The 25,718-nt window shown below is 34.9% G+C and overlaps 1 protein-coding gene across 12 annotated transcripts in view; it reads left to right on the top strand.

The window, feature by feature from the left end:
- FAM135A (family with sequence similarity 135 member A) overlaps positions 1 to 22,530 on the top strand; it is a 128,822-nt gene extending 106,292 nt beyond the window's left edge. For 11 of the 12 annotated variants that reach the window (XM_078055161.1, XM_078055153.1, XM_078055160.1 and 8 more), the window contains 6 exons: positions 166 to 257; positions 747 to 844; positions 2,656 to 2,807; positions 4,519 to 4,629; positions 18,339 to 18,452; positions 21,116 to 22,530. In XM_078055161.1, coding sequence (XP_077911287.1) covers positions 166 to 257; positions 747 to 844; positions 2,656 to 2,807; positions 4,519 to 4,629; positions 18,339 to 18,452; positions 21,116 to 21,321 — 773 coding nt within the window. In that variant the 3' untranslated portion in view covers positions 21,322 to 22,530. Of the gene's footprint in view, positions 1 to 165; positions 258 to 746; positions 845 to 2,655; positions 2,808 to 4,518; positions 4,630 to 18,338; positions 18,453 to 21,115 lie in introns of those variants that run through there. The other variant, XM_078055159.1, reaches the window with a different exon arrangement.
- Positions 22,531 to 25,718: the final 3,188 nt, after the last annotated feature.

The raw sequence follows: 25,718 nt of genomic DNA, 5'->3' as shown, positions 1-25,718 counted from the left end.
GAAATCAGCCTTGACATGGAAATTGAGAACTCTATTTCAGGTTGCATTGTCTGTTCAAAACTGGCAGAGATCATATACTTCTCTTCAAATATATGATGATGTACTTTGTACATTTTACTTTGTCTTGTCCTTTAGACATAATTTTTAATTTTCTTCATATTCTAGGTAACAGTGCAGATCTCCGATTAGTAAAAACTTATATTGAACTTGGACTGCCTGGGGGAAGAATTGATTTTCTTATGTCTGAGAGAAATCAGGTACAATATTATGGCAGTGGTTTCAATGGAAGCAAATATTTTTATACTAGTTTCTACCTAAATATTTGTTTATTACAAAATGCCTGTAGTAGTAGTAGAAATAATTTTTCTGATTTGTATGAAGTTTCAAATTAATGCATATCCCAAGGAAATTGAAATGATTTAAAATTTGACTTATGAACTCTTCACATGCACAAAATTTCTATGCAAAAATTTCATTAATTAAACCATTATAAATAACCTTATGTTAAATGTGGGTATTGGGCAAAACAACTAAATGAAGCAAGTATTATTAAGAACATTGAATTTTTTCTTTTCCTGGAAATTCACTTTTTTGCTCATTTTAATATAATGAATATTATTCACCAGCTTCTCTAAAAACCACTGATCTTAAACCATATTTTCAATACCTAAATTAAAAATAATGTTTATATTCAGTTTTTCCTGTGATTATTCATATTTATAATATATCTGTTTTCCTTTGTTTAGAATGATACTTTTGCTGATTTTGATAGTATGACTGATCGCCTTCTGGATGAGATCATACAATATATTCAGATATATAGTCTAACAGTCTCAAAAATAAGGTAACTTTTATAATACTCTATAATATTATATAACATACTTTTATGTCTCTATGAATTAGAGAAAAATTAAACAGAATTTGTAGTTTTGTTGCCCTATTATGAAATATAGGAGACCACAATTCAGTTTACCTAATTTAAAGAGAAAAGAAAAAATTTTTAAATTTTAGGAAAAGACCACATATTATATGATTCCATTTATATGAATTATCCAAAATTGGCAAATCTCTAGAGACGGAATTAGATTAATGATTGCTTAGGGCTGGGGGAGATGGCAGATGGGGGCAGTGATAGCTAAAGGATTCGGGGGTTTTTGAAGTGAAAATGTTCTAAAATCTCTTGTGGTAGTTGTACAACTCTGTGAATACACTAAAAACCATTAAATTATACATTTTAAATGGATGAATGTTATGGTATGTGAATTCTATCTCAATAAAGCTGTTACCAAAAAGATTTTAGGGCAATGGATATATACAAACAAATGAAACAACAAAAATACTTTCAAGGTTTCCTAACTCTACTTCATGAGTCGGTTTTCCACAAGCAAGATGATCAAAGCAATAGAAGTCTCATAATTTAAGCAGATACTATGGATAGACATGGGAGAAAGGAAGAATATTTGTTTCCTCTAATACAGTAGGACTTAAAGAAAAAGTCAAAACTAATCTTTTCTGCCTCAAAAAGTAGAATAGTGATTACCTTCATATCCCAGCTAGGTTAGAGGAAGAAACTGGCTCTGTATAAATATAGGCTTTTGAGAGTTTGTTTCCCATTTGAAGTATGGAGATTAAGGACTAAAAAGAGAGATAAACAGGTTTTTATTTGAAGTTATTTTTAAAAAGCATTTCTGTTAATATGGGAGGAAATGTAAATATATCAGGAGGGAGGAGAGACTTATTTTAATTATTCTCTTCATTTATAGATTTTAAAATACTTTTTATTTACTAAATTTTCTACAATGATCTTATATTCCTTTTATTCATTTATTATTTTATGACGAGAAAATAATATTTCAGTTTTTTCATTTATCCACAAATGTATTACCTCTTTTAGATTAGATTATCAGTTATAATCAACCATTATTCAAAAGCCTGATCTGGTTAATTGAGGACTATTAGTTACAATCATAACTCTCACCCCACAGCTTCAGGAACTTCCATTTGGGAGGGAAGTTTATCCTGAGCTTCTCACTAGCTATATTGGTAAACCAGTTTAAGACAGCTTTCAAACTCTCTTCTTTCATTGTTAATTATCTCCAGGGACTAATATACCATCTATTGCATAATGATGGTAAGTAAAAAGCCTCTTTTGATTTAAACTATTCCTTAATAAAGATGAGGTGCTTTATAAATTTTTGCGTGTAGACCAGAAAATAAATGAAATAGGTATATAATTTTTCCTAAGTTATCCTTAATAGGTATAATTTCATTATTTTGTTTTAAATCATGATTTAACGAGTAATACTTGTCATGTGTGCCTAAGGAGGCAAATTTATCATCTAGTCAATGTATAGTTACTTTTAAAATGCATTTATTTCTAAGCAGTTATAACTATGAATAAAAATTTTCTAAGTAATATCTTATTTCTATAGAATAAGCATTTAAATTATATAGTAGGAATTTTCTACTACATTCTCATGTTTTTTCCTTCAAAATGTAAGTTACATCATTTCGAAGTATCAAACCATAGTTTTAAAACATACTAGAAATTTCCAAATACTTAGTATTTCACATCTGTGTATAGAGGTATCAGCTTTAATATTTCTTTTTAAAATTAATACTATGGGAGAAATGTCTTTTTATTTTTTCTTAAAGCTTTATTGGACATTCATTGGGCAATTTAATAATCCGTTCAGTGCTGACAAGGCCAAGGTTTAGATATTACCTCAACAAACTTCATACCTTTTTATCTCTTTCTGGACCTCACCTTGGTACACTCTACAATAGCAGTGCTCTTGTTAATACAGGTAACAAGTTTTATTGTTCAATATAAAAAACATGGCATGGGGAGAAAATTTAAATACAAATTTAAAGTTTTCTGGTACTTATTTAAAGCTGACTTGTCACATACTTGGAATTTCATTAAACAAAACATGTAGAAATTTTTCTGTTTTGTCATGCACATGAAATAAGCTGATAAAAGTCATTTCAGAAAATGAATATTATCATATTGAGATAATATATATCAGAAGTGACAAGAGCATTTTAAACTAATTTTCATTAAACTGTCTAAATATTTTCAGTAAATGTTTATGTTATAAACAGGCTATTCTGTTGTTCCATCAGTTGAGCAGATAAAAAATAAATACCTATATTTAATATATTATAAAGTTATAAAATATATATAGAATGCTAACTCTGATCTTGGTTTGATAACATTAAAGGGATGTTATGAGAAAATTAATTCTAAAATTTTTTTAAAAATTAAAATGAAAGTTAAGACCCCAATTTTGATTAGAATGAATATTCTCATTAAGAAAGATCTGATATTTGATTTGCCTTTTGTTTGGTGTGGTTTTTCCCTTGGATTTTTTTAAGTAGTTTTTATAGTTTAGCCCATTGATTCCCATTGTGAGAATAAATTAGATTACATTCTGTCTCTTTGCATTGAGCCTTGAAACTCTTATTTCCGTTTTCTCTTTCAATTTCATTGACAAAGAAACGATACTATTTTCCTTGTATCCCATTCCAAACTATGGCATCCAAAAAAACAGCTAGTTCTAGATTTTAAAAAGAGGGCATGAAAAAGATGAAATCCATAAGTAACATAAAATAGAACGCAGTGTAAATAGGATGCAGTACTTTGAATTTCTTTCTTCACTAAACTTTTCCCCAAATGGGCTTACAATTACAGATTTAATCAATTAGAGTTTTTTCTCTTTTCTTCCCCTGTCCCCCCTCTGTGATATTAGAAGCAACAAAAGTAGAAAACAATATTGCACAATCTTGAAAACCTGTTCCAGAGAGTGATTGGGGTTTCTCTTAATTAAGGGGAAGATGCATTTAAATATCGGGGTAACTGATAATACAAAGAAATACAATTAAATATGAAACTTCAGGGGCACCTGGGTGACTCAGTTGGTTAAGCATCTGAGTCTTGATTTCGGCTCAGGTCATGATCTCAGGGTTGTGATATGGAGCCTGCTTAAGATTCTCCCTCTTCTCTGCCCCTCCCCCGTAAATAAATAAATAAAACTTCATTATATTCAGCTGTTACTAGAAAACATTAACCAATTGCTCGTCCTAAGAGTTAGTCCTTATACAGTTAGTCTACCATAAGTATATTTATTTCTAGACTAAACACTCAATGCTTAAGCATTTGGATCTACTACTGTGTTTGAAGTTTTTTCCATCTCTGCTTCTTTATAATTTGAACAAATATATCTAAAGGTACAATTTTCCCAAATTTGTCCTTAAACCATTATTTATTTCATTAGTGAATGTGATAGAAATAGCAAGCCTTCTATCAACCACCATTAACCCATAGTTAACTTATATGTTTGTTTATATTTGTTATAAGAAAAAAGAAATATTTTACAAATATATTTTTTATTAGTTAAGAAAATGCTAGTTTGGTAGATGTCATTTTTGAAGTGAAATGTATATTAAAATTAATAATCTTGGCATATGTTACCCTTTATTTCCAGTATTATTCACATATCATTTATAACTCTGTAGGTCTGTGGTTTATGCAGAAATGGAAAAAATCAGGTTCTCTTTTACAACTGACGTGTCGAGATCACTCAGACCCTCGCCAAACTTTCTTATACAAGCTTAGTAATAAAGCAGGTAAGTATATAGTTAACAGTTTTGAAAACATTCACTTGAAAACCTTTTTTAAAAATCAACCTTTAGCAAATAAATTATCAACATGTCTTTCTGGTGATTAATTGTAATTTTTTAATAATGAAATAGCAGACTCACAATTAATAACACGGTTGTTTGATTTTTTCTTTTTTTATATGATCGTATTTGTGTTATGTGAACACAGGTACTTTGAAATTATCCTAGGGGCGCCTGGGTGGCTCAGTTGCTTAAGTGTCTGCCTTCGGCTCAGGTCATGATCTCCGGGTCCTGGGATCGAGTCCCACATCGGGCTCCATGCGCAGCGGGGAGCCTGCTTCTCCAACTCTCCCACTCCCCCTGCTTGTATTCCTGCTCTCGCTCTCTCTCTCTGTCAAATAAATAAAATCTTTAAAAAAAAAAAAAAAGAAATTATCCTAAACTTTTTAACATTTATAATTTAGTACCAATTGTAAGTTAGTTTTTGAACTGGGCCGCTGCATGTTTTAGCCCTTCTGTCTTCCTGCCCCAGTCCTCAACCTTTTTTATAAACTGCCACATATTCTTCTGCCTTCCTATTCAAGGACTATAAAACTTATCTGAAAAATGTCAAAAACTAAACTATTTGAGGGGGAGGGGGCTGAAGGAGAGGGAGAAAGAGAGAGAGAGAGAGAATCTTAAGCAGGCTCCACACCAAGCGCAGAGCCCAGTGTGGGGCTCAGTCTCATGACTCTGAGATCATGACCTGGGCCGAAATTGAGTAGGACGCTCACCTGACTGAGCCACCCAGGCGCCCCTAGAAACTAAATTATTACTAGTAGTTATTACTTCTACAAATTCCCACTACTGGATGAATCTTGTTACTCATCTCTTATTAACTGATAATTAAATATATTCCCCATCTTGCATTATAGTCCAAGCTTTTACAACCTGAGGTCCTCAACTACTACTTTGCCAGCTTCACACTCATGTCTCCCTACCATATTCTTTCCACTTTGTCCTTTGAAATCTCCATTTGAGGGGAACAGACTGACTTCATATGTTTATCTTCTTCAAAGAATGCTGTCTCCACTTCTTCTAAACATGGAGACATAAGTGAAACCTAGGTACTTCCCCACTGCACTCCGATTTCCCCACTCCTCTTGGCTGTAGAGCAGAGGTTGGCAAACTTTCTCCCTAAGGGCCAGATAGTAAGTATTTTGGCTTTGCAGGCCATGTGATCTCTGTTGCAACTACTCAACAATACCAGTGTAGCACAAACAGTGCTAGACAATACATAAACAAATGAGTGTGGCTATGTTCCAACAAAAAAACAAACAAAAAACCTAACTTTACTTACCCAAAAGAAAAGGCAGCAGGCCAGATCCCACAAGCTACACCTTGCTAAACCCTGCTATAAGAGAAGCTCAGTTTTTCATTTACTGAGTACCACCTAGAGTGGAGGAAATAGCCTTGCTTTCCATTTCTAGCTGCAATCATTGTTCCTCTACTGTCATAAAATTATCCTTTGAGGTTTGTACCATCCAAGCTCTGCTACCTTCTAGTCATCTTTAATATAATGATCTCCTGGTCACTCCTCACATATTCAGTGAGAACTCTGATAAGAGTTCATTGACAAATATACAGTTATGCTTAGGAGAAGATATTCTTCTTGGATCTTAATATACTTAATCTTGAAATCATTTTTGGTGATTTGATGGAGTCAGCCCTTTAGATGATCATCAAGCATTAAGAGCCTTTCTCAACTGTAGTAACCTTCCATTCTACTCCAGTTTGAACACATACCCATGGCTATATTCCATCCCTGAAATTTCAACCAGTATTCTATTCTGAGACTACAATATCCTATCCTTCTTTCTCACTCACTCCCTTATTCTCATTTGCTTTTTAGACTATTTAAGATCCCTACTCAGTTTCTTAAATTACCCTGTCCTTCATGGTTCCACTCCCTTCCTGATCCATCCCAGACTACATGAATTATCACTTTTATCATTCATACATTATTACCCTATGTTTTTCCATCTTAGCCATCTAGCAACCTGTGTTACTGTTTCTTTCCCTGGTTTGTTGAGCTCTACCAGAATGGATCACACAGACACGCAGATCAATACCACTGTAGATCCATGGAGCTCCCTCCCATATAGTTAACTCTAATAGCTTCCTAACCATTCCCTAAAAGCTTTTCCGTTTTTTTTGTTTTGTTTTGTTTTTTTAAGATTTATTTAGCAAGTACAGGTGGGGGGAGGGTCAGAGGGAGAGAATCTCAAGCAGACCCCACTGAGGGCCAAGTCTAATGCAGGGCTTGATCTTACAACCCATGAGACCATAACCTGAGCCAAAACCAAGAGTCAGACCTTAACTGACTGAGCCACACAGGTGCCCCAAAGCTTTTCCAGTTTTTTTACGTCTTTTCCTCAGACTTTAAACTACCACTGCTACCTTCAATACCTTCACTTCTATAAATGACTTTGTTTCCTACTTTATCTATGAAAGTCAAGGCCATCAAATGAGAACTTTCCTACTTCCATTCTTTTTACCTACAAATATTAGCATACCTGTTCTTTCCTTCTAGTTCAGTAAAAGATGTATCTGTCGTCCAAGAATAATTTCCCTTTCTGTTTTGAAACTTATTCTTTCTGTCTTTAAACTCTCCCTTTTCAGTGGCTAATCCCTTAACATATAAAGTTATTCCGTTTTCTCCCATCTTAAGTCATAATAATAATAAATACCTCCTTTGATCACTGATTCTATGTCTTTCTATTTCTCTCTCTTGTTTTTTTTTTAAAGATTTTAATTATTTATTTGACAGATAGAGACACAGCGAGAGAGGGAACACAAGCAGGGGGAGTGGGAGAGGGAGAAGCAGGCTTCTCGGCGAGCAGGGAGCCCGATGCAGGGCTAGATCCCAGGACCCTGGGATCATGACCTGAGCCTAAGGCAGACGCTTAACGACTGAGCCACCTAGGCGCCCCTCTATTTCTCTTTTTTTAATAAACAAATTGAGCCTCTTGAAAAATAAAAGCAGTTACTTTCACTACTTCCTCACCTTTATTTCACTCTTCAATCCATTGTGATCTGATTTCTGTCTTCACCATTCTGTTGAAGCTTGCCATACCCAGTTATTGCTTTTCTTTCTTTTATTTGAATATGCTGCCATTTATAATTATTGAAAATACCCTTCTTCTTGAAATACTTTCCTGCCTCCCATTCTGTATCAGCCTTTCCTGGGTTTTCTTCCATGTTGGCTGTCTGCTTCCTACATGGATTCCTTTTCTCTCCTTGCCCCTTAAATAGAGGTGTTCTTGGGCTCCAGCTTCTGTCATCTCCTCTTCTAACTCTGTACATTCTTCTTTGACAGCATCATTTCATATCCATTTTCACCATTGGTAGCTCAAATATATATCTCTAGTTCAGTCCTCTAGGCTGTATTCTAGACTGATATGTCTAGCTGCCTACTAAGTACATTTACTTACATGGTTCATGGTTACCTCAAATGCAGTGTTTTCAGATACCTCATTTCCCTCAGGTTCATTTCTCTTGATTCCACCTCTACCACCAACTGCCCAGCCAAAAACTTAGAAGTTGTTTTTTAGACTCCTCTTCTCAATCTCCCCACACATCCGCTTGGTTACTAAGCCCTGAAACATTCAACCTTCTCTTATAGCTAATGGAGTCTCTCTTTTCTTTGCCGCTGCCTTAGGTCAGCCATAGATTATTGCTGTGGTGTCCACACTGGTTACTCTGCCTCCAGACTGGTTACTCTCCCCCATCTCGTTTTCTCATTAGGTAAAATTATCTTCTAAAAATTAAATCAGACCATATTGCTCCTGTTTGAAAATCTTTTCATGGTGCATTGTGGCTTTCAGGATGAGGTTTAAATTCCATGGCTTAGGGCATCAAATCCTTTATAATCTGGTTCCTGATTCTTTTACTAATTTCATTTTCTACTCTGCCCATGAATACATCCTTTGTTTTAGTCATGCCACACTTGTTTTATGCTTGCATTCACCCATGCTTTTTCTGCCACCATTCCTCCCTATGTGTTTACTCATCTTTTAGAACCAATTCTCTCCATCTTCTAAAATTAAATACCACCTGCTATTAAAAGCTTTCCTGAGGCCCTCTCTGATTTAATGCTCCTCTACTCTCAGAGTACCCAGTAGATTGCCCAATATTTATGTTTATATCCCAGATCTTACACCTCCAAACTGACCTCATTAATGAATTCCAAACTTCATTTGCATGCTAGACATCTCTACTTACATATGAGACATATGTCTAAACCTGAACATATTGTCTTCTTTTACTAACTCTTCTTTCATCGTTTTTTAACGGTGCTCTGTCTTCTAAATTACTTAGAAATACCTCAGTGTCATCTTTGACACCCTCTTCTTTGCATCCTACTTCCCAAAATTGTTAATATTATAACTGAACTCCTATGGCATTATATATGAACCTCATTTGCCATACATTTAGTCATTCTTATGTACCTTAACCTCCTTTCCAATAATAGGGTCCATTTGTGACAACCCTTTCCCACTCCCCACATAAACACTCAGTATTTACTATAGTTCTTCCCCTTAGTAGGTGTTCAGTATAAACCCACTGCATCAATGAATAATCTTTTCAATACTATTTTCAGTGTCCAAAAGCAGGTCAATATTACATGGTAAGCCAAAAATCAAACCCATATATTTGGTGACTGATAGTTCCAAATTGGAAGTAACTTGAACTTGTAACTTAAGCCCTCGCCATTTAAATCTATTTTTTATCTTCATTCTCATCACCCATGTCCTCCATTCTGCTCTTGAAACATTTGATGTGAACACTGGATAGATTTACTAATTGAATAATGCCCACTTCACTTGAGTGCTGTTTAGCCTTTTCAGGATTCTGCCTTAAATGTTGTTATTAATGTGAGAAAGAGATGTTGGAATGGTTATTTCGTGTATTGTCTGTTATTAGAATCAGTGAAAGAAAAGTTCTTTTATAGGTCAAGTTTTATGTTTTGTTTCTAAGAGTACAAAGCAACAATAAGTTACATACAGTGCACAGAAATATTTACTTGATTCATTAAACTACAAGATAGGCCTACAAATCTAATAGAATGTATAGTTCACACGTGGGAAAAACTTACTGACACTCACTAGAACTATTGTATTCTAGGTACATGAAATTTGGACCACTGTTGACAGGTTAGGAAATAAAGGAAAGGCAAAACTGAATATAAATGTTCCCTGGGGTCTGCATATTTATACTGTATTTTATGAAGTAAAATTAGCAATAAGAATAGTAGCAACATAAGAAAATAAAAACACTAAAGAAGGCATAACTAAAATTTTACTATAAAAATTCTATAATCCATGGCCTTCCCCATCTGAACAGGTATTTGGACTGCTGTTTCTAATTATTAATAGATGTGAGTAGATCTTTTGCACTTGATCTGTTAAGGATTAGTTAAAACTTTTGCTTACAAGTTATTCATTCATTATTTGCCTTAGAATGCATGTCAAGACTTGTACCTTCTCTCCAGTTGTACCAGCCAAATAACTGTTTAAGAGCCAAACTTTAAGTCACAAATAGATATTAGTCTTAGCTGAAAAACTGAGTAGGATACTTAATCTAAATAGACTTCAGTTTCTTCATTGGTAAAATGGGAATAATAGTATCTTCCTCACAAGACTATTAAAGGATTAAATGAGACAATGCATGTGAAATGATTACCATTCTGAATAGCACAAAATTCAATAAATGTTAGATGGTAAAAATAGCTCTAAATGAAGAGATGCCGGAACCAAAATGATATTAGTATTATGGATTATAGAAATTTGCTGTCACATTACCATCACAAATCTGTTGTGGGAAATTTTTGTGCAGAACTATTAAGAATTAGCTCATCTAAATGTCAGCATTACTGGCTATAAAAAGTTACTCAAATGACTTATTCAAATTATATTTATGTTTTAAGATTTCTACTTGTACCCAAATAGGAGTCTATTAATATACATCTGAATTGAATTAACATGAAAGAATAATATTTTCTAATAATCTTGAGCAATGCATTAGATAATACTAAAGTATAAGAATAAATAATAGCCAACACACGTATGGCACTTCCTATATTCCAGGTATTATCTAAGCATGTTATACATATTAGTTTATTTAATCTTATTAAGAATATTATTGCCCCATATTGCAGGTTAGGACACTGAAACAGAGAAGTTGAGTAACTTGTCTCAAGTCATAAAGTTTGTAAGCAATCATGCATGTTCCAGTCATGTCATGTTTAGCCATAAATGCACATTTTCAGGAATTTTAGAAGCTGTTTCTAATTGCAGTTTTAAATATCAACAAATATTCATTAATTGATTTTTAAATTATCACAGAGGTGGAGCAATTCTCTACTGAGCTGTGTTTTTCCCCAGCTTTTTTTGTTTTGTCTTTTGAGGGATTTTTGGTCATCTAGAAAATTGTGAGAAATGAGTAGTCAATTCCTACACCTGTATATATTCGTGTGTGTGTGTGTATACACATATATATCATTATATAATAATATCTAAATATATAATTTATAATTTTAATGATGTAATTATTTATTTACTAAGTAAATATATTTGGATTCACATCAGAAAGATAAGTAAAACAGGAAAACATAAAGCAGTGTTTACTTAACTGATAGGCTAGCTCAGGTGTTTTTATTTTTTTAAAGATTTTATTTATTTATTTGAGAGAGGGAGCACAAGTGGGGATGGGGGGTTGCAGGGAGAGAGAGAGGGAGAAGCAGACTCCCTGCTGACCAGGAAGCTCAATCTCAGGACCCCCAGATCATGACCTGAGCTGAAGGCAGCAGCTTAACCGACTGAGCCACCCAGGTGCCCCTCTCAGGTTATTTTTAAATAATCAAAAACCCTAGTGATGGTTTCTCTTTTATATTTTACTCTATCTATTTTAAAAAATACTTTCTATAATTTACTTTTATTTTATATTTTACTGATAAAGCTATGAAGCCTCAGACGTCCTTGTCCAATTATTGCTTCTGTTTCTTCTGAACAGCCAATTTCCTGTTATTTTGGGAAAGCCTAAAATAACCTATCTGAAGCAAACTCCAACCTTCTACTATTTTCCTTTTTTTATTTAAGCAAAGCCCCCACCCCATGGGTCCTCCTTAGAGGTAACTTTTCAACCTAGAATTAGCCACTTCAAGGGCTGAATGAAGTGCTAACCCAAAGGCCTTCTTCTCTGCAATGTATCATTAGTTAGTAGCTTTCCTTAATTAAAAGGTATTTATTATTTTAAAATTAAAGAAGCATTTAAAAGCATAAAATAATTTATATGATTTCTAAAACAATTGAGAAATGTTATATTTTTGTAAAAATCATATATTTATTAAATGTGTATTGCCTTTTTTGTTTGATGAACACAAAAGATCTAGTAAAGTGTTAAGGAAATGTTACTTTTAAGAGGAACTTACCTATTTTGATTAAGGTGTTACAATTATAAACATTCATTAAATTTTTATAACAACTTTTGACCAAAAAACCTTATTGTATTCTACAAATTACACAGTATAGTTATGGCATACTAGTGTCTCAGCATTGAATATCAAAAGAAAGAAAGAAGATGAAGGAACTAGAACAATGTAGAAGGTAAAATGTATATTATATAGATTTGGTGACACCAGTGGTGAAGTAGTCAAGATTACATAAAGAGAAGGATCATGGGCATTCTTGCATTCTATAATGAGGGCTCAAAAATAGCCAAATGAGAATCTATTCATTGTTGGAATTGCAGAAACAAAATATCCTTATTTTAAGATTTTCTCCAAAACATCTGCTTAACATCTCTTGATGTTAAGCTATTGAGTTCTGACTAAGAAAATATAATAATTAAAGAAATCTCCTGCTGTGCTACTATGGCACAAGATAATCTTTTCTACCAGCAGATTACAGAGGTGTTTAATAATAGGTAACAATTGATTTGTAAGTTACATTTGTATTTTGTTTTTGAAAGTGTAGGAAAGAATCAGCATCATCTAAGATTTTGGGAAGCAAATTCTTTCAAATGTATCTAAAATAAATGAGTAGGGGCGCCTGGGTGTCTCAGTAGTTAAGCGTCTGCCTTCGGCTCGGGTCATGATCCCAGGGTCCTGGGATCGAGCCCCGCATCGGGCTCCCTGCTCAGCGGGGAGCCTGCTTCTCCCTCTCCCACTCCCCCTGCTTGTGTTCCCTCTCTCACTATGTCTCTCTCTGTCAAATAAATAAAATCTTTTAAAAAATAAATAAAATAAAATAAATGAGTAAAAATAAGAATAGTCTAATATTCCTTAGTATGTGTCAATTTTAAAAGCACAGGGTTTTCTTTACCTCAGCACTACTGACGTTTTGGGCTGGATAATTTCTTGTCATCAGGGGTTGTCTTGTGCATTTTAAGATATTTAGTAGCATCCCTAGCCTCTACCCACTAAATGCCAGTAGCACACACCCCTCTCCATGCCTTCATCCCCCCCATATCCCCTGGTTGTGACAACAAAAATGTCTTCAGACACTGCTCAATGTCCTTTAAGGTGCAAAGCCACCAGTTTAGAACTACTGCTTGAGCCAATTCCAGAGAGTAAACAGAAAATGAGTCCATATGAATTGCTTTAAAACTCATTAAAATTTTTAGGAAAAAAATGGGTAGCCAGAAGTATCAGGAAGACTAAAATAATGAAGATGAAAGTAACCATACCATTACAATGTTCAGACATAAATCATGTAATACAGTCCAGAAAAATATTGAAGATTTACTTTAATCTTTTTCTTGGTACCTGAAAAGTAACTAATATATTCAGAAATTTTTTAGCTAAACTATCTCATTCTATAAATGAGGAACTGTTGTTTTCCCAAGTTAGAGGTAACTTTTCAACCTAGAATTAGCTATTTCAAGGGCTGAATGAAGTGCTAACCCAAAGGCCAGTTAACTAGGTCATCTTTGAGCAGGTAGAATCAGTGTAGGTGCAGGGAAGATGAACCTAGAATATAAGAGTCCCAGTAAAGACTTCAGACACTTTCATTTGCTAGACTTCAGTATAGATGAAGTACTTTTGTAATTCCCACCAGCATTGCAGCCCTGGGGCCTACCATGTTTCACTTTGAGTTTCTGCCCTCTCTAGCCAACACTGCTTGACAGGAATTAAAACCAAAAGATTCAAAAAGAGTCATAGTCTATTTAACTAACTTGGTTCTTGGCTAATACAAAAAGCAAACTTTCCATGCAGAAGCACAATATTAGAATTAATACCTCGCTGTTGAAAAACTGTTATTAAAATTAGACTACTAAATTTAAAATGTATTTTTAAAGTATTACTGTCTTAGAAGTCACATTTAGAAATGACAATATAGTATATATCAGTGTCAAGATCTTTGATTTTACTTTTTTCATCATCATGGAATCTGAGAATTAAAGGTGTTGTTTTTTTTTTTAAGATTTTATTAATTTGACAGACAGAGACACGGCAAGAGAGGGAACACAAGCAGGGGGAGTGGGAGAGGGAGAAGCAGGCTCCCCGCTGAGCAGGGAGCCCGATGCGGGGCTCGATCCCAGGACCCTGAGATCATGACCTGAGCCGAAGGCAGACGCTTAACGGCTGAGCCACCCAGGCGCCCCGAATTAAAGGTTTTGTTAGAAATCCCCTCATCTAATCTTTATTGATTTTGCCTATTTCCATTCCACCGAGCTGCCTGAACCTGCAGAGACACAGACACTTCCCTCAAGGAGCTCGGTCTGAAGCAGTGATTCTCAGCCTGAGTGTCCTTTCCTTGTAGAAGCATATCAGAATCTCTGCAAGGAGCTATTATTTTGAAAAACATATTTAATATAATTTTTTAACATAATGCTTGTTATTCTTACAATATATACTATAGAAGTAAAACAGTGCCAAGATATGGGGTGGTCATTGCAAAGGAGTATAAAGTCCAAGAACAGGTTCATTGATTAATTTTTTTTAATAAGAGGTATTACAGTGTTTTGCATATTAATAAGAAAGATTCATACAAATGAGAAAATTGATAATACAAGAGAGGGACGGGGCAGCTACTAGAGTCATGTCCTTAACGAGGCAGGAGGGAATGGCACTAGCATTCTAGTGAAAGGGCTGGCCTAGGGTGAGAACATGGACGGCTCATCCATAGAAGAGCAAAGGCAGAACATGAGGCTATAGTATGGTCGGTTGGTTTGGTAAGGTGGGAGTATATGGAAGTTCTTTTCTGATTCTTCTGTATTCTCAGTAAAATAGGAAGCAAGGTCATAAGGTCAGAGTGAGGAGGAGATAGAAGATGCTGGCGGTTTGAGGAAAAATAGTCTTTTAGGAAAGTACAAAAATGAATGTTGCCTAGCAAGGCTGCCACAGGGTGTGCACTGCACAGCTCCAAGGAGTGTTATTCATGTGGACTGTAATATGAATGGTGCCCCTAGAGTTGTGCAGTATGATAGCTCTGTATGGAGAACACAAATATACATCTTTCAGATAAATGAAAAAGCCAACTGTGCTGTTAACATAATCTGGTTTCATGCAGCTTGGGATAAAATTTCAGTAAACAGCATCATACTTAGATTCAAAAAGCACAGTACCAGGGCACCTGGGTGGCTCAGTCGGTTGATCTCGGGGTCCTGGGATCCAGCCCGGTGTTGGGCTTCCCCATTCAGTGGGGGGGAGTCTGCCCCTCCCCCTGCTCCTGCTCTCTCTGTCTCTCAAATAAATAAATAAATAAATAAAATCTTAAAAGAAAAAAAAAAAGCATAGTACCTAGAACAACTTGGGTAGGAGTAAAGATGATGTACTGTAGGACAGAGGCTTTCACATTTTTAGCTTGTTTACCACTTAAAAGAATTTTGAAAAAGTATGTACCCCTTGTATAATTTTAGGGTGACACCTAAAAATATTTTCTATAATTTTAAAGAGTGGCAAAGGATATATTTTCTGGCATATCAGGTAGTACATATTTGCTATAATTATATTTTCATAAAAATATAAAAACAATTTGGTGTAGGAACGACAACTTTAGGGTTTGAAGCCGACGGCCAAGAAAGAATTCTTGAGACGTCTTTGGTGCAACAAGGTGATTTTATTAAAGCACCAGGACAGGACCCATGGGCAGAAAGAGCTACAATGGGGTCATGAGGACTGGCCCGTTATATACTTTCAAGTTGGGAGGGAGTTAGGGAGTAGTGTAAGTCTCTAAGGAATTTTGGGAGCAAGGTTTCCAGGACCTTGAGGGGAATAGTTATTGTTGGGAAAAGGTCATGTATTACCGTCTAATAAAACCTTAGTCATGAGACCCTTTAGATGTATATTGGTGGCTATATGCTTGGGGGGTTTAGAGATAAAGAAATTTTTATACGTTAAAGTAGACTTACAGGATCCTGGGGGTAGGGCTAGGATTGCCTTTTGCCCTTAGCAGAGTATTAACATTGAGGCAGTTGAGTCCCTAGAACAATGTCATTCTGCCCGTTTCAAGGACTTGTCAATGGGCTGTACACAGTAAGGAAATGTAATAATTTTTCTTCTGCCTTTGTTTCCCACATCACCACTCATTCAGTTGGAGTTACAGATTTAGGTCATTCAATTTATAGAAAATGTGTGCCATAAAATCTAATTGGCAAAGCTGACTTTTATTGTCAACAGTCAAAGCAAACTTCTTGTCAGAAAATGTTAGATTTCATTCATATTTTGCTTCATTCCCCCAGAGACCTTTACACCTCAAGCCATACACCATAATAAGATCTGAAATAGATTGGAGAAATACCTTTCTCTAATAAAGTAAGAGGACAAGTCATTTTTAGGAGAGCACTCATACAGAAGTTGGGATCTAGAATTCAATTCCCTTAAAGCTATACATGTCCATCCTCACCATCTAGAGTTTTTTTTTAATTGAAGTATAATTAACATACAGTGTTGTATTAGTTTCAAGTATGGAAAGTCTTAAATTACCCCTGAGGGTGAATGTGTACCAGTAAGACCTCTGGTCTAGGACACATACATGATTCCCAGAGTAGCACTAATGTTACATTGGTGTCAAATGATGCCAAAAGTAGAATTAATTTGTCACAAGAAATGTGAGAATGAAGGGGGAAAATCAATTTTTCTTAATATTCTTCTAAAATATTTTAAATATTTTTGCATAATTGTATATTATAGACATTTGATCATTCCACTTGTATCCCTAGAATTTTATATATCCAAATTGTCACAAAGTATTATTTTCTCATTGCGAAAAAGGGAGGATAACCTTATATTTGACATAGAGGGTATAAACAGTCTCACCTGCCTGTTTGTGGGTCTAGGATCTCTCATTAGGATCCTAAGTTCCAAGAGAGAAAGGGGCATCTAAAAAGGCTTCCTATATTCTGGATCCACAGTAGTCCCCACAATTGGCCTGTCTCTAAGACAGAATCTGAATTTCAGTAGGCAAAAAGTATCAAAATTTTACTCTGGAATGTTCCAGAACAAAATTATATGCCTAAACTAAACATCCCAATTCTAATGTATTGTCATTATTGGTTTATATCTTATTTAATAACCACATGAATTTATTTTTTTATTATTTACTTATTATTAGAGCTACATAGTAAAATTAGAACATTACTGGTAGTAAAGTGGTCAAGAACCTGGTTTCAGTACTTAAGTGAGTTAATTAATTCAAAGTATCACAAGCCCTAAATTCACCTAGTTTACTAAAAAATAAAAATAGAGGGACCTGACTAAAGTCTGTGGATGGATCACAAAACCCATTATTATTACTGAAAAATCTTAAGTATGTATCCTCTTGACATCATACTTAAATAAGGAGAAAATAATAATACTAGGCAAGAGTCAAATGAAAATTTAAAGTAAAAAGTCAGCTTCAAATGATTTCTCATAGGGCATTTTGTTTTTATGAAAACGTATTATTTTATTTCTTTGAGAAATACTCCTAAATATTGAGGAATATCCTTTGGAAAGTAAGAAAATCATAAAACACTTCCTGTAGAACTTTAGCCCGCCATATCTAATCTCACCCATACCCCTACACCACCACACCACAATCCTTGCCTCACTCAATTCAAGCATACATTTCTCATACCAGCACATAAACTACATACAATGAAGGTAGGGGTTTTTTTGTAGATAATATATAGAAATTTGGAGAAAGAATTCATCAGATGTAAAAAGCCATAAATTTATGGTGCCTGGGGGGCTCAGTCAGTTGACCATGGGACTCTTGGTTTCTGCCCAGGTCGTCTTATCAAGCTCCTCCACAGCCCCCACCCTCATGGAGTCTGCTTCTCCCTCTGCCCCTCCCCCTGTGTGTGTGCAGCCTCGCTCTCTCTCTCTCTCTCTCTCTCTCTCTCCCTCTCAAATAAATAAAAATTTGTTTATTTATTTGAGAGGGAGAGAGAGCATGAGTGGGAGGAGGGACAGAAGGAGAGGGAGAAGCAGGCTCCCTGCTGAGCAGGGGGGGCGGGAGGCGCAGCTCCTTCCCCGGACCCTGAGATCATGACCTGAGCCAAAGTCAGATGCTTATCAGACTGAGCCCGCCAGGTGCCCTTATAAATAAATAAAATCTTTTTTAAAAAAGCCATAAACTTAATAGTACTGAGGAAAGAAAAATTTCCGGTGACTTAATATACTAATTAAGTTATTTTAAATCTGGTTAATTAATCTGGTTGCATTATAATTCAGTATTTTTTCTTCATAGGGCTTCATTATTTCAAAAATGTTGTGCTAGTGGGATCTCTACAGGATCGCTATGTTCCTTACCACTCTGCCCGCATTGAAATGTGTAAAACAGCTTTAAAGGACAAACAGTCAGGTAACTAAGTAAATTAGAAGTATTTCAACTCCATTTGTTTCTCTGACAATGCATCCCATTGTGGTTTGTGTTTGTATTTCACCAATTACAAATGAAGTTAAAACTTTTTTCATATGTTAATTGATCACTTTTATTATTCTTTGAAATGCCTGCTTATGACTTTGAATCATTATTTTATATGGAGTTTTTTATCTATTTCTCAGTAAAATCTCTATATATTAAGAAACAAATAGTACATTATATGTTAAAAAAACAAAAAAGAAGATAGCAGGAAGGGAAAAATGAATTGGGGGAAATTGGAGCGGGAGATGAACCATGAGACTATGGACTCTGAGAAACAAACTGAGGGTTCTAGAGGGGAGGGGGATGGGGGGGTGGATTAGCCTGGTGATGGGTATTAAAGAGGGCACGTATTGAATGGAGCACTGGGTATTATATGCAAACAATGAATCATGGAACACTACATCAAAAACTAATGATGTAATGTATGGTGATTAACATAACATAATAAAATTTAAAAAAAAATATTTCAAACAGTTGTAACTACACATGAGCTTTTTCCCAAATTTTTCTTGTAGTCACTTTCTCTCTTCTTTTTCTCATCTTTCTTTTTTCTTTCTTTTCCACCCACAGATATTAACAGCTATCCTTCCTCTCTTTTTCTTCCTTTCTTTTTTCCTGCCATGTGAGATGTTTTTTGCCAATAAAAATAGTCATTCTTATGAAAAAGTTCTTTTTTCTAATTATAAATGCTCTCCATTTGCTGCCTCAAAAGTAATCTATAATTTGACTTCTCTGGATTATTGGGATTGGTGATTATGGTAATGATCATGCTGCATGTTCTGCACTATCTTGCGTTTAGTCAAAGATGGCAGCAAAGACTTACCTCACTTCAATAAAGTAATAATTTTATATATTTATTCTTTTGCTACTTTTGAATAACAAAAGAAATTTAAATCATAGCTATTTAGAGCCAGAAGGAGACTTGGCTTATTTTATAAGTGACGCCCAGAGATGCTAAGTGGCTGATCTAAAGTCACTGGTGATTAATTAATTACAGGCTTAGGGCAAGAACTTGGGTGTCCTACCTCCCCGTATTTGCTCAGTTCCTTTTTTGGAATGAGGCTGATTTTTTAAACAAACTCTTAATCCTTTGCTTTTTTCCACATTTTAACAGTGAACAGCCTCTTTAGGCAGGGAATTCTCTTATACACATTTGTATTGGCATTGCCTAGCATGATGCCTGGCACATAGTAGGTACTCTCTTCATTTAACAAATATCTTTTTTTTTTTTTTTTAGCATTTTGTGACATTAGAATAATCTTTTTTTCCCCTTAACTTCTGTTCTAGCAAGGGACTTAAGGAAAAATTCAGAAGAGATTTAAACTTTAGATGGGTCACAGAAACTAGAGAAATGTGCTTTGTTTTAACAGAGATTCTGTGCCAGTGGGGGACAGGGGGAATCTAATAAAGACAGGTTTGGACTTCTTCCTATGTAAAAATATTTTTCAAATAGCATGGAACTGGAAATCCAGCTTGATTCACAGCGAAAACTAAGAGAAGGAGGTGGGAGTAAAAAGTTTTCTATGAATCTATATGATGTTAATCTCTCAAATACCTGTCTCTTCTTTCTCTGAATGTACTTCTATATACTTTTCCCTTCTCATGATTCCTCAGGGATAAACCCTGCCTCTCCTCAGAAATTTGATACTTTCCTCCCTAAAATTCACAGGTCCATGGATATGTGTTAGCACTCATCTGTAGTAATATTAGTAATGCATAAGCACGAAAAACTGTCTTGCCCCTTGTAAGGCAGTTTGTGCCTTTACGTATATCTAACCTTCATCTTTTATACTCTGAATGACCTCAATAAATTCATTGTAAGAATTAGCCAAAAAGAGGGAGAGAGAAGCACAATTTCGAATTAAAAGCAGAACCAAGCATTAAATAAACCCCTAGACCAAAAAAAGGATCCTGTCTGATCTTTGAGTCAAACTCACATTGTTCTCCTGACTGTAGGAGGTTGCTGTTTTTTTCTCAGAATAATGTGGAAATATGTGGAATAATGTTGAATGCCACAGAAATATTTTTAAAGTACTTGCTAGAGGTTTAAGTTTTAAGTTATAAAAGGCAAAATGTCTTTTTTTTTTTTAGTAGACACACAATGTTATATTAGTTTCAGGCGTACAAGATAGTGATTCAGCTTTTCTGTACATTATGCTGTGCTCATCACAAGTGTAGTTACCATCTATCACCATACAACACTGTTACAGTATCACTGATCATTCCATATACTGTGTAAAAGGCAAAATGTCTTAGCATGGCTACCTTATTTTCATAATGATTTAACAAATCATAAGTGACTTAATGTTGAATAAAACTATTACTCTGTTATATCCATTGCTTTGACTTAAAAGTATCAAATTGATAAGAATTTACAATGAATTTGTTATTTTTACTTGGCCAGATAATGTGGTTATTTATATTTTTTATAAAACAGTCTCAAAAATGATAGTCCAAGAAAAGAAAACCTTTTAACAGACATTCTTCTGCTTTAAATAGAAATAATATAACTGAATTTCATTAATTATATAAAAGTTGGCATAGAATTTTTTTCAGTTATTCATGTGAACTAATTTTCCTGTTTTCTATTTGTTCCATAGGGCAGATCTATTCAGAAATGATCCACAACTTGCTTCGCCCAGTTCTGCAGAGCAAGGACTGTAATTTGGTTCGATATAATGTCATCAATGCATTGCCCAATACAGCTGATTCACTCATTGGGAGAGCTGCACATATAGCTGTTCTTGATTCAGAAATATTTTTAGAGAAATTCTTTCTGGTTGCTGCCCTCAAATATTTCCAATAGGATAAAAATATTGTTAGAGACTTGATAATTACCTCATTCAACAATGATTCAAATAATGTATTATATTAAACTGTAGATGCTGATAAGTTCTAAGAAATATTTATACCTTTTTATATGGAAGATAATTTATATCATCCATGTTTAGAGCTTTTTAAACATCAACTTTACTTTCTAGGTAATGTGGCTGTGCAATATTTTTTTAATTTTATCTTTTTACTTTTCTATTACTTTTTCATATATTTTGCTACATAAGTATTTCAGTGAAACTTTAAGCCCATATGTATATGATTGTTTATTATTGGCTTTCCACAATCCTTACATCAGACACATCATATTAGAGGCCATTTATTGGGAGAATAGCATGAGATTTTAAATTTTCTAGTATTGGGGTATTATTTAGTTAATTATAAATTTTACTTTTAACATTTTACTATGTTTTAACTGGAAATAAAATTATGGCTGCTAAAGTATATTTTTTGAAATCAACTCTAGCCCTGTCAAACCAGGTAGTTCATATATGACAATGTTATAAAAGTTTTCTATAAAAGTCATTATTACTGTTGCTATTAAACATATGTCATGCCTATTAAAATATATTTTCTATGGCGATTTCAACATTATTTCTCATATTGACTTTTATTACTGGAACTTTTTCATGTTCATGTCAGCAGCATCTAAAAATTTTTGAATGTTTGAATGCTCTCTGCTTTGATTTGGTTGGAATTTTGCTACATTTGGTAGTGTTGCTTGAACTTTCTGACTACATTTCTTCAACTTTTTTCATGGACTTTTCTTGTATGTACATAATTAAGTGTTGAAATTTATGAAATACTTTTATGAATTTAGATAATTTTTAAATATTGTTAAAATTTGTTGAACTAAAAAGTAATGTAAATAAAATAATTCATGTTAAAAATGGAACTAAATAATTAAATGTTTGGTGATAGAGATGCAAATGTTTTTGATATATGGAGATGTTAAGTCTTTTGACTTTACTAAAGGTGCTGAATAGCATTAAATTCACTATTTTCCTTTCCTGTTTTACTTGTGAAAATAACAATGCACTAAGGGTGGAGAGGTCTGTTTGCATTCGCCAACTGTGATGGAAAGAGGTTTTTGTAAGTATGTGTTGTATAGTTGATGCATGTTTTATTTTTAGCATTGTGTTATTGCCTCTGATGTTAATAAATGAACAAATGACTATCTGGAGGAACAGCTAAAACACTTGCTTATTTTCAGAATACTAGGGGTATATTTTTATTTATAATTGGATAGACTGTGTTAATTAATTGTATAGAACAGCATGATTATATAACTTAGAGCCTTTGTATTTTTATAATTTATGTCCTTTGCATATATTAAGTAGTTAAAAGGTATTTCATTGGCTCTCCATAATTCTTTACTTTGTAAAAGTATTTGAAAATTCAATGAATTGACTAAGCAATAATATACCAAGTGCATTATAACTGGAAAATATAAATATATGCATTAACCACCACATATTTTTGCCACACACATTTTTCATCTTCACAGAGCTTGGCCCTGAGTTTGAAATATGCTTATTCTAAGTTTGAATAGTCTTCCAGGTTTATCAAAGGATTCATTCTTACTCATAATCATATAATTGTATTTGAGGGTAAATTGTTCTTATGATCATAGTTGGTTGGTTGTTGGTTGTTTTGACACAGTTTTTAAAAGCATATCAATGATCATGGTTTAAAATCTATAAGATCTCACTTCTCATTTACAGGGAAACTATCATATGTTATTTACCTCCAAATTCAGATTTGCAGGAATGGAATGGGGTTCTGAGGGAAAGGGAAAGTGATTATCTGAAACAATATAATTGACTTTTAGAGAATGAATCTCATTAAAGTATATACCCCTATGAATTCTTGTTACAAACAACAACAAAAAACGTTAAGTTAAGCAGAAAAACAATTTAATGGAAGAATATTAGGTAGCTCACAGAATTGTTGGAAATGCTGGAGAATGAACTTTGGAAAACAGAAGCCAAGGGAAGCTAAATGACCAAAATCGTAGCCCAGTTGTGACCTCAAGAAGAATTGGAAGTTTGTGTATGTGTCTGCTGGCAGTGGTGCCTCTGAAAACTGGATTCCAAACACTCCAGATAGAGTCTGATGGGAATGTCCAACTGACCAAGATCAGTCCTGTGCCAGCACTCAGGCTGTCAGCCATCAAAGATGGCAAGTATGTCTGACCTTCTCCGCTTCCACAGTAGCAGATGGGACCATTTCTCTCACCAGATCCACCAAACATATAAAATGGGTTTGATGACTGAATACCAAATACAGAAACATCAGAGATCTACTGTGGTCCCATCTCTTTCCAACATCCACCTATACCACTTGTCCCATATTTACACATTTACATAATACTAACATAATACTATTATCCCTCACCCACTTTCAAGTCCAGAATCTCCATGTGATGTCCATTCCTCCTCTAATTCTGTAATGATCTTGTCTCAGTAGTATGTAACCCATAGACAAAATTGCCACCTAACCACAACCATGCCTATATACAATAATAGTATAAGATAGGAAAGAAAAGGAAAATTATTAAATATATAAGCATATGTATGTACCAATGAGGAAGAAAATATAACGAGAGCAGGGCTTTGCCAACTTCCTTGCTGAGAATTACCTGAATTACCTGTTAAAAATACAAATTCCAGAGCCCTATTACAGATGAACTGAAACAATATCCAGGATAGGGTATGGGGAGCAGCACGCTTTCTCCCAAAGGTCTCTGATTTAAATTTTTAAAAAATTATGCTAAATACAGTCCTCAATTCTGCCACTGGCCATGAGGCTAGATGGTTATGACTTCTCACCACTGCCACTTATTCCCTGTTTCCTTTGTGTTCAACCAGTATCTCAGTGGATGAGATTTCTTTACCTAGTGCGTGATCCCAAGGATCTGAGGCTTGAGTGGTCTTGCCTATATATGGTTGCAGATGTTTGCTCAATTTTTATAATTCAACATGCTTTTGTGAGGAGGTATTCCAAGAGATAAGATTTCCCAAGCTCTAATCAGACTCCTCTCCCTACTCCCTCTTCTTCCTTGGTCATTAGGGCCATCACCCCAACTAGTGCCATAACCATTTGTTCTAACTCCTTACCTAGAGGAATGAGCTAAAATGACCAGGTTACAATCCCAACCTCCAATGCAGAGAAAACATTGTATCCCCTTATACCCCACTCTGGGTACAAAAATTGGTACACCAACAATCTGGAATCATGGAGATGGATGGCAAGAGCAGTGAAGGGTCTAAGATTTTATCCTACTTGTAAGCTTGCTTGCTACAGTTAAATGGATGCTGACAGGAAACTCCCAGGTACAAAAGACTATTACAGCAAAATAGCCAGAGCATCAGCATATTTGCACTCGTTCCTGGGGCCCCAATTTCCACAGTGATGCATAGTGCCAGATGACACCTGGACACACAATGGGTTGCATCACAGGAGAAAAGTCCAGGGCCAATGGCCAAGCATTTTTTGAGCAAGCAGCAAACAAGCCAGTCTCTTTTCCCCAAGGGGAACAGCAGTTAAATGGTAGTAATGCTGTATTTAAATGCCTATATGACTAGCTACAGAAATTGCTGAGTTTCAGGAGATGGATAAGCCTTGCCATTGGTATACTCAGCAATAATATGCAGGGATGCCTGGGACCCATGGCAGATTGTCTCTCCCCTATATAAAGTGTATGTAGTATAAGGTATTCAGTAAGTCCACAGAAAGAAGGTATAAAAGAAGCATAAGTCAGGGAAACCAATCCAACAAGTTGCTACTTCCTTCATTCTAGTAGGATTCCATTGTAATCAAACCTGCCACCCAGGCTATGTAGTCCTATATCAGGGGGACAGGTTGTTCACTGCAAGGAGTGGTGCTAGCCAATCACTCTTGGCAGGGAAAAAGACTATGTTAAAAATCTGTGCATCTCTATGCCACCATGGCTACCTGATAGTGGGTCCAGCTGTGGTGGGGGAATGAGGCTGACTGATGTCTACGGAGTGGGTCACTATGGTAGGCAGCCTCTAAAATGATCTTCAGTGATCCCCATGTGCTGGTATTCACCCTTTGTGTAATCCCCTCCCTTTTGAGAGGGTGCTGGATATACTGACTCACTTCTAATAGAATACATCAAAAGAAAGAATACATCACTTCTAATGATAGAATACATCAAAACTTGAAATAAGATTACAAAAATACTGTGGCTTCCACTTTAGCAGTCTCATTCTCTCATTCATTCTGTGGAAAACCAGCTGTCATATTTGAGATGACCTTTGAAGAAGCCCACACAGCAAGAACTGAAAGAGGCCTCCAGTCCAAAAGCCCACACAAAGCATTAAAACCTGCCAATAATGGGACTAG

Source organism: Halichoerus grypus, chromosome 9 (assembly GCF_964656455.1).
Source record: "Halichoerus grypus chromosome 9, mHalGry1.hap1.1, whole genome shotgun sequence".
NCBI lineage: Eukaryota > Metazoa > Chordata > Mammalia > Carnivora > Phocidae > Halichoerus > Halichoerus grypus.
Note: the sequence above shows the minus strand (reverse complement) of the source record. Positions and strands in the feature narration are given on the sequence as shown.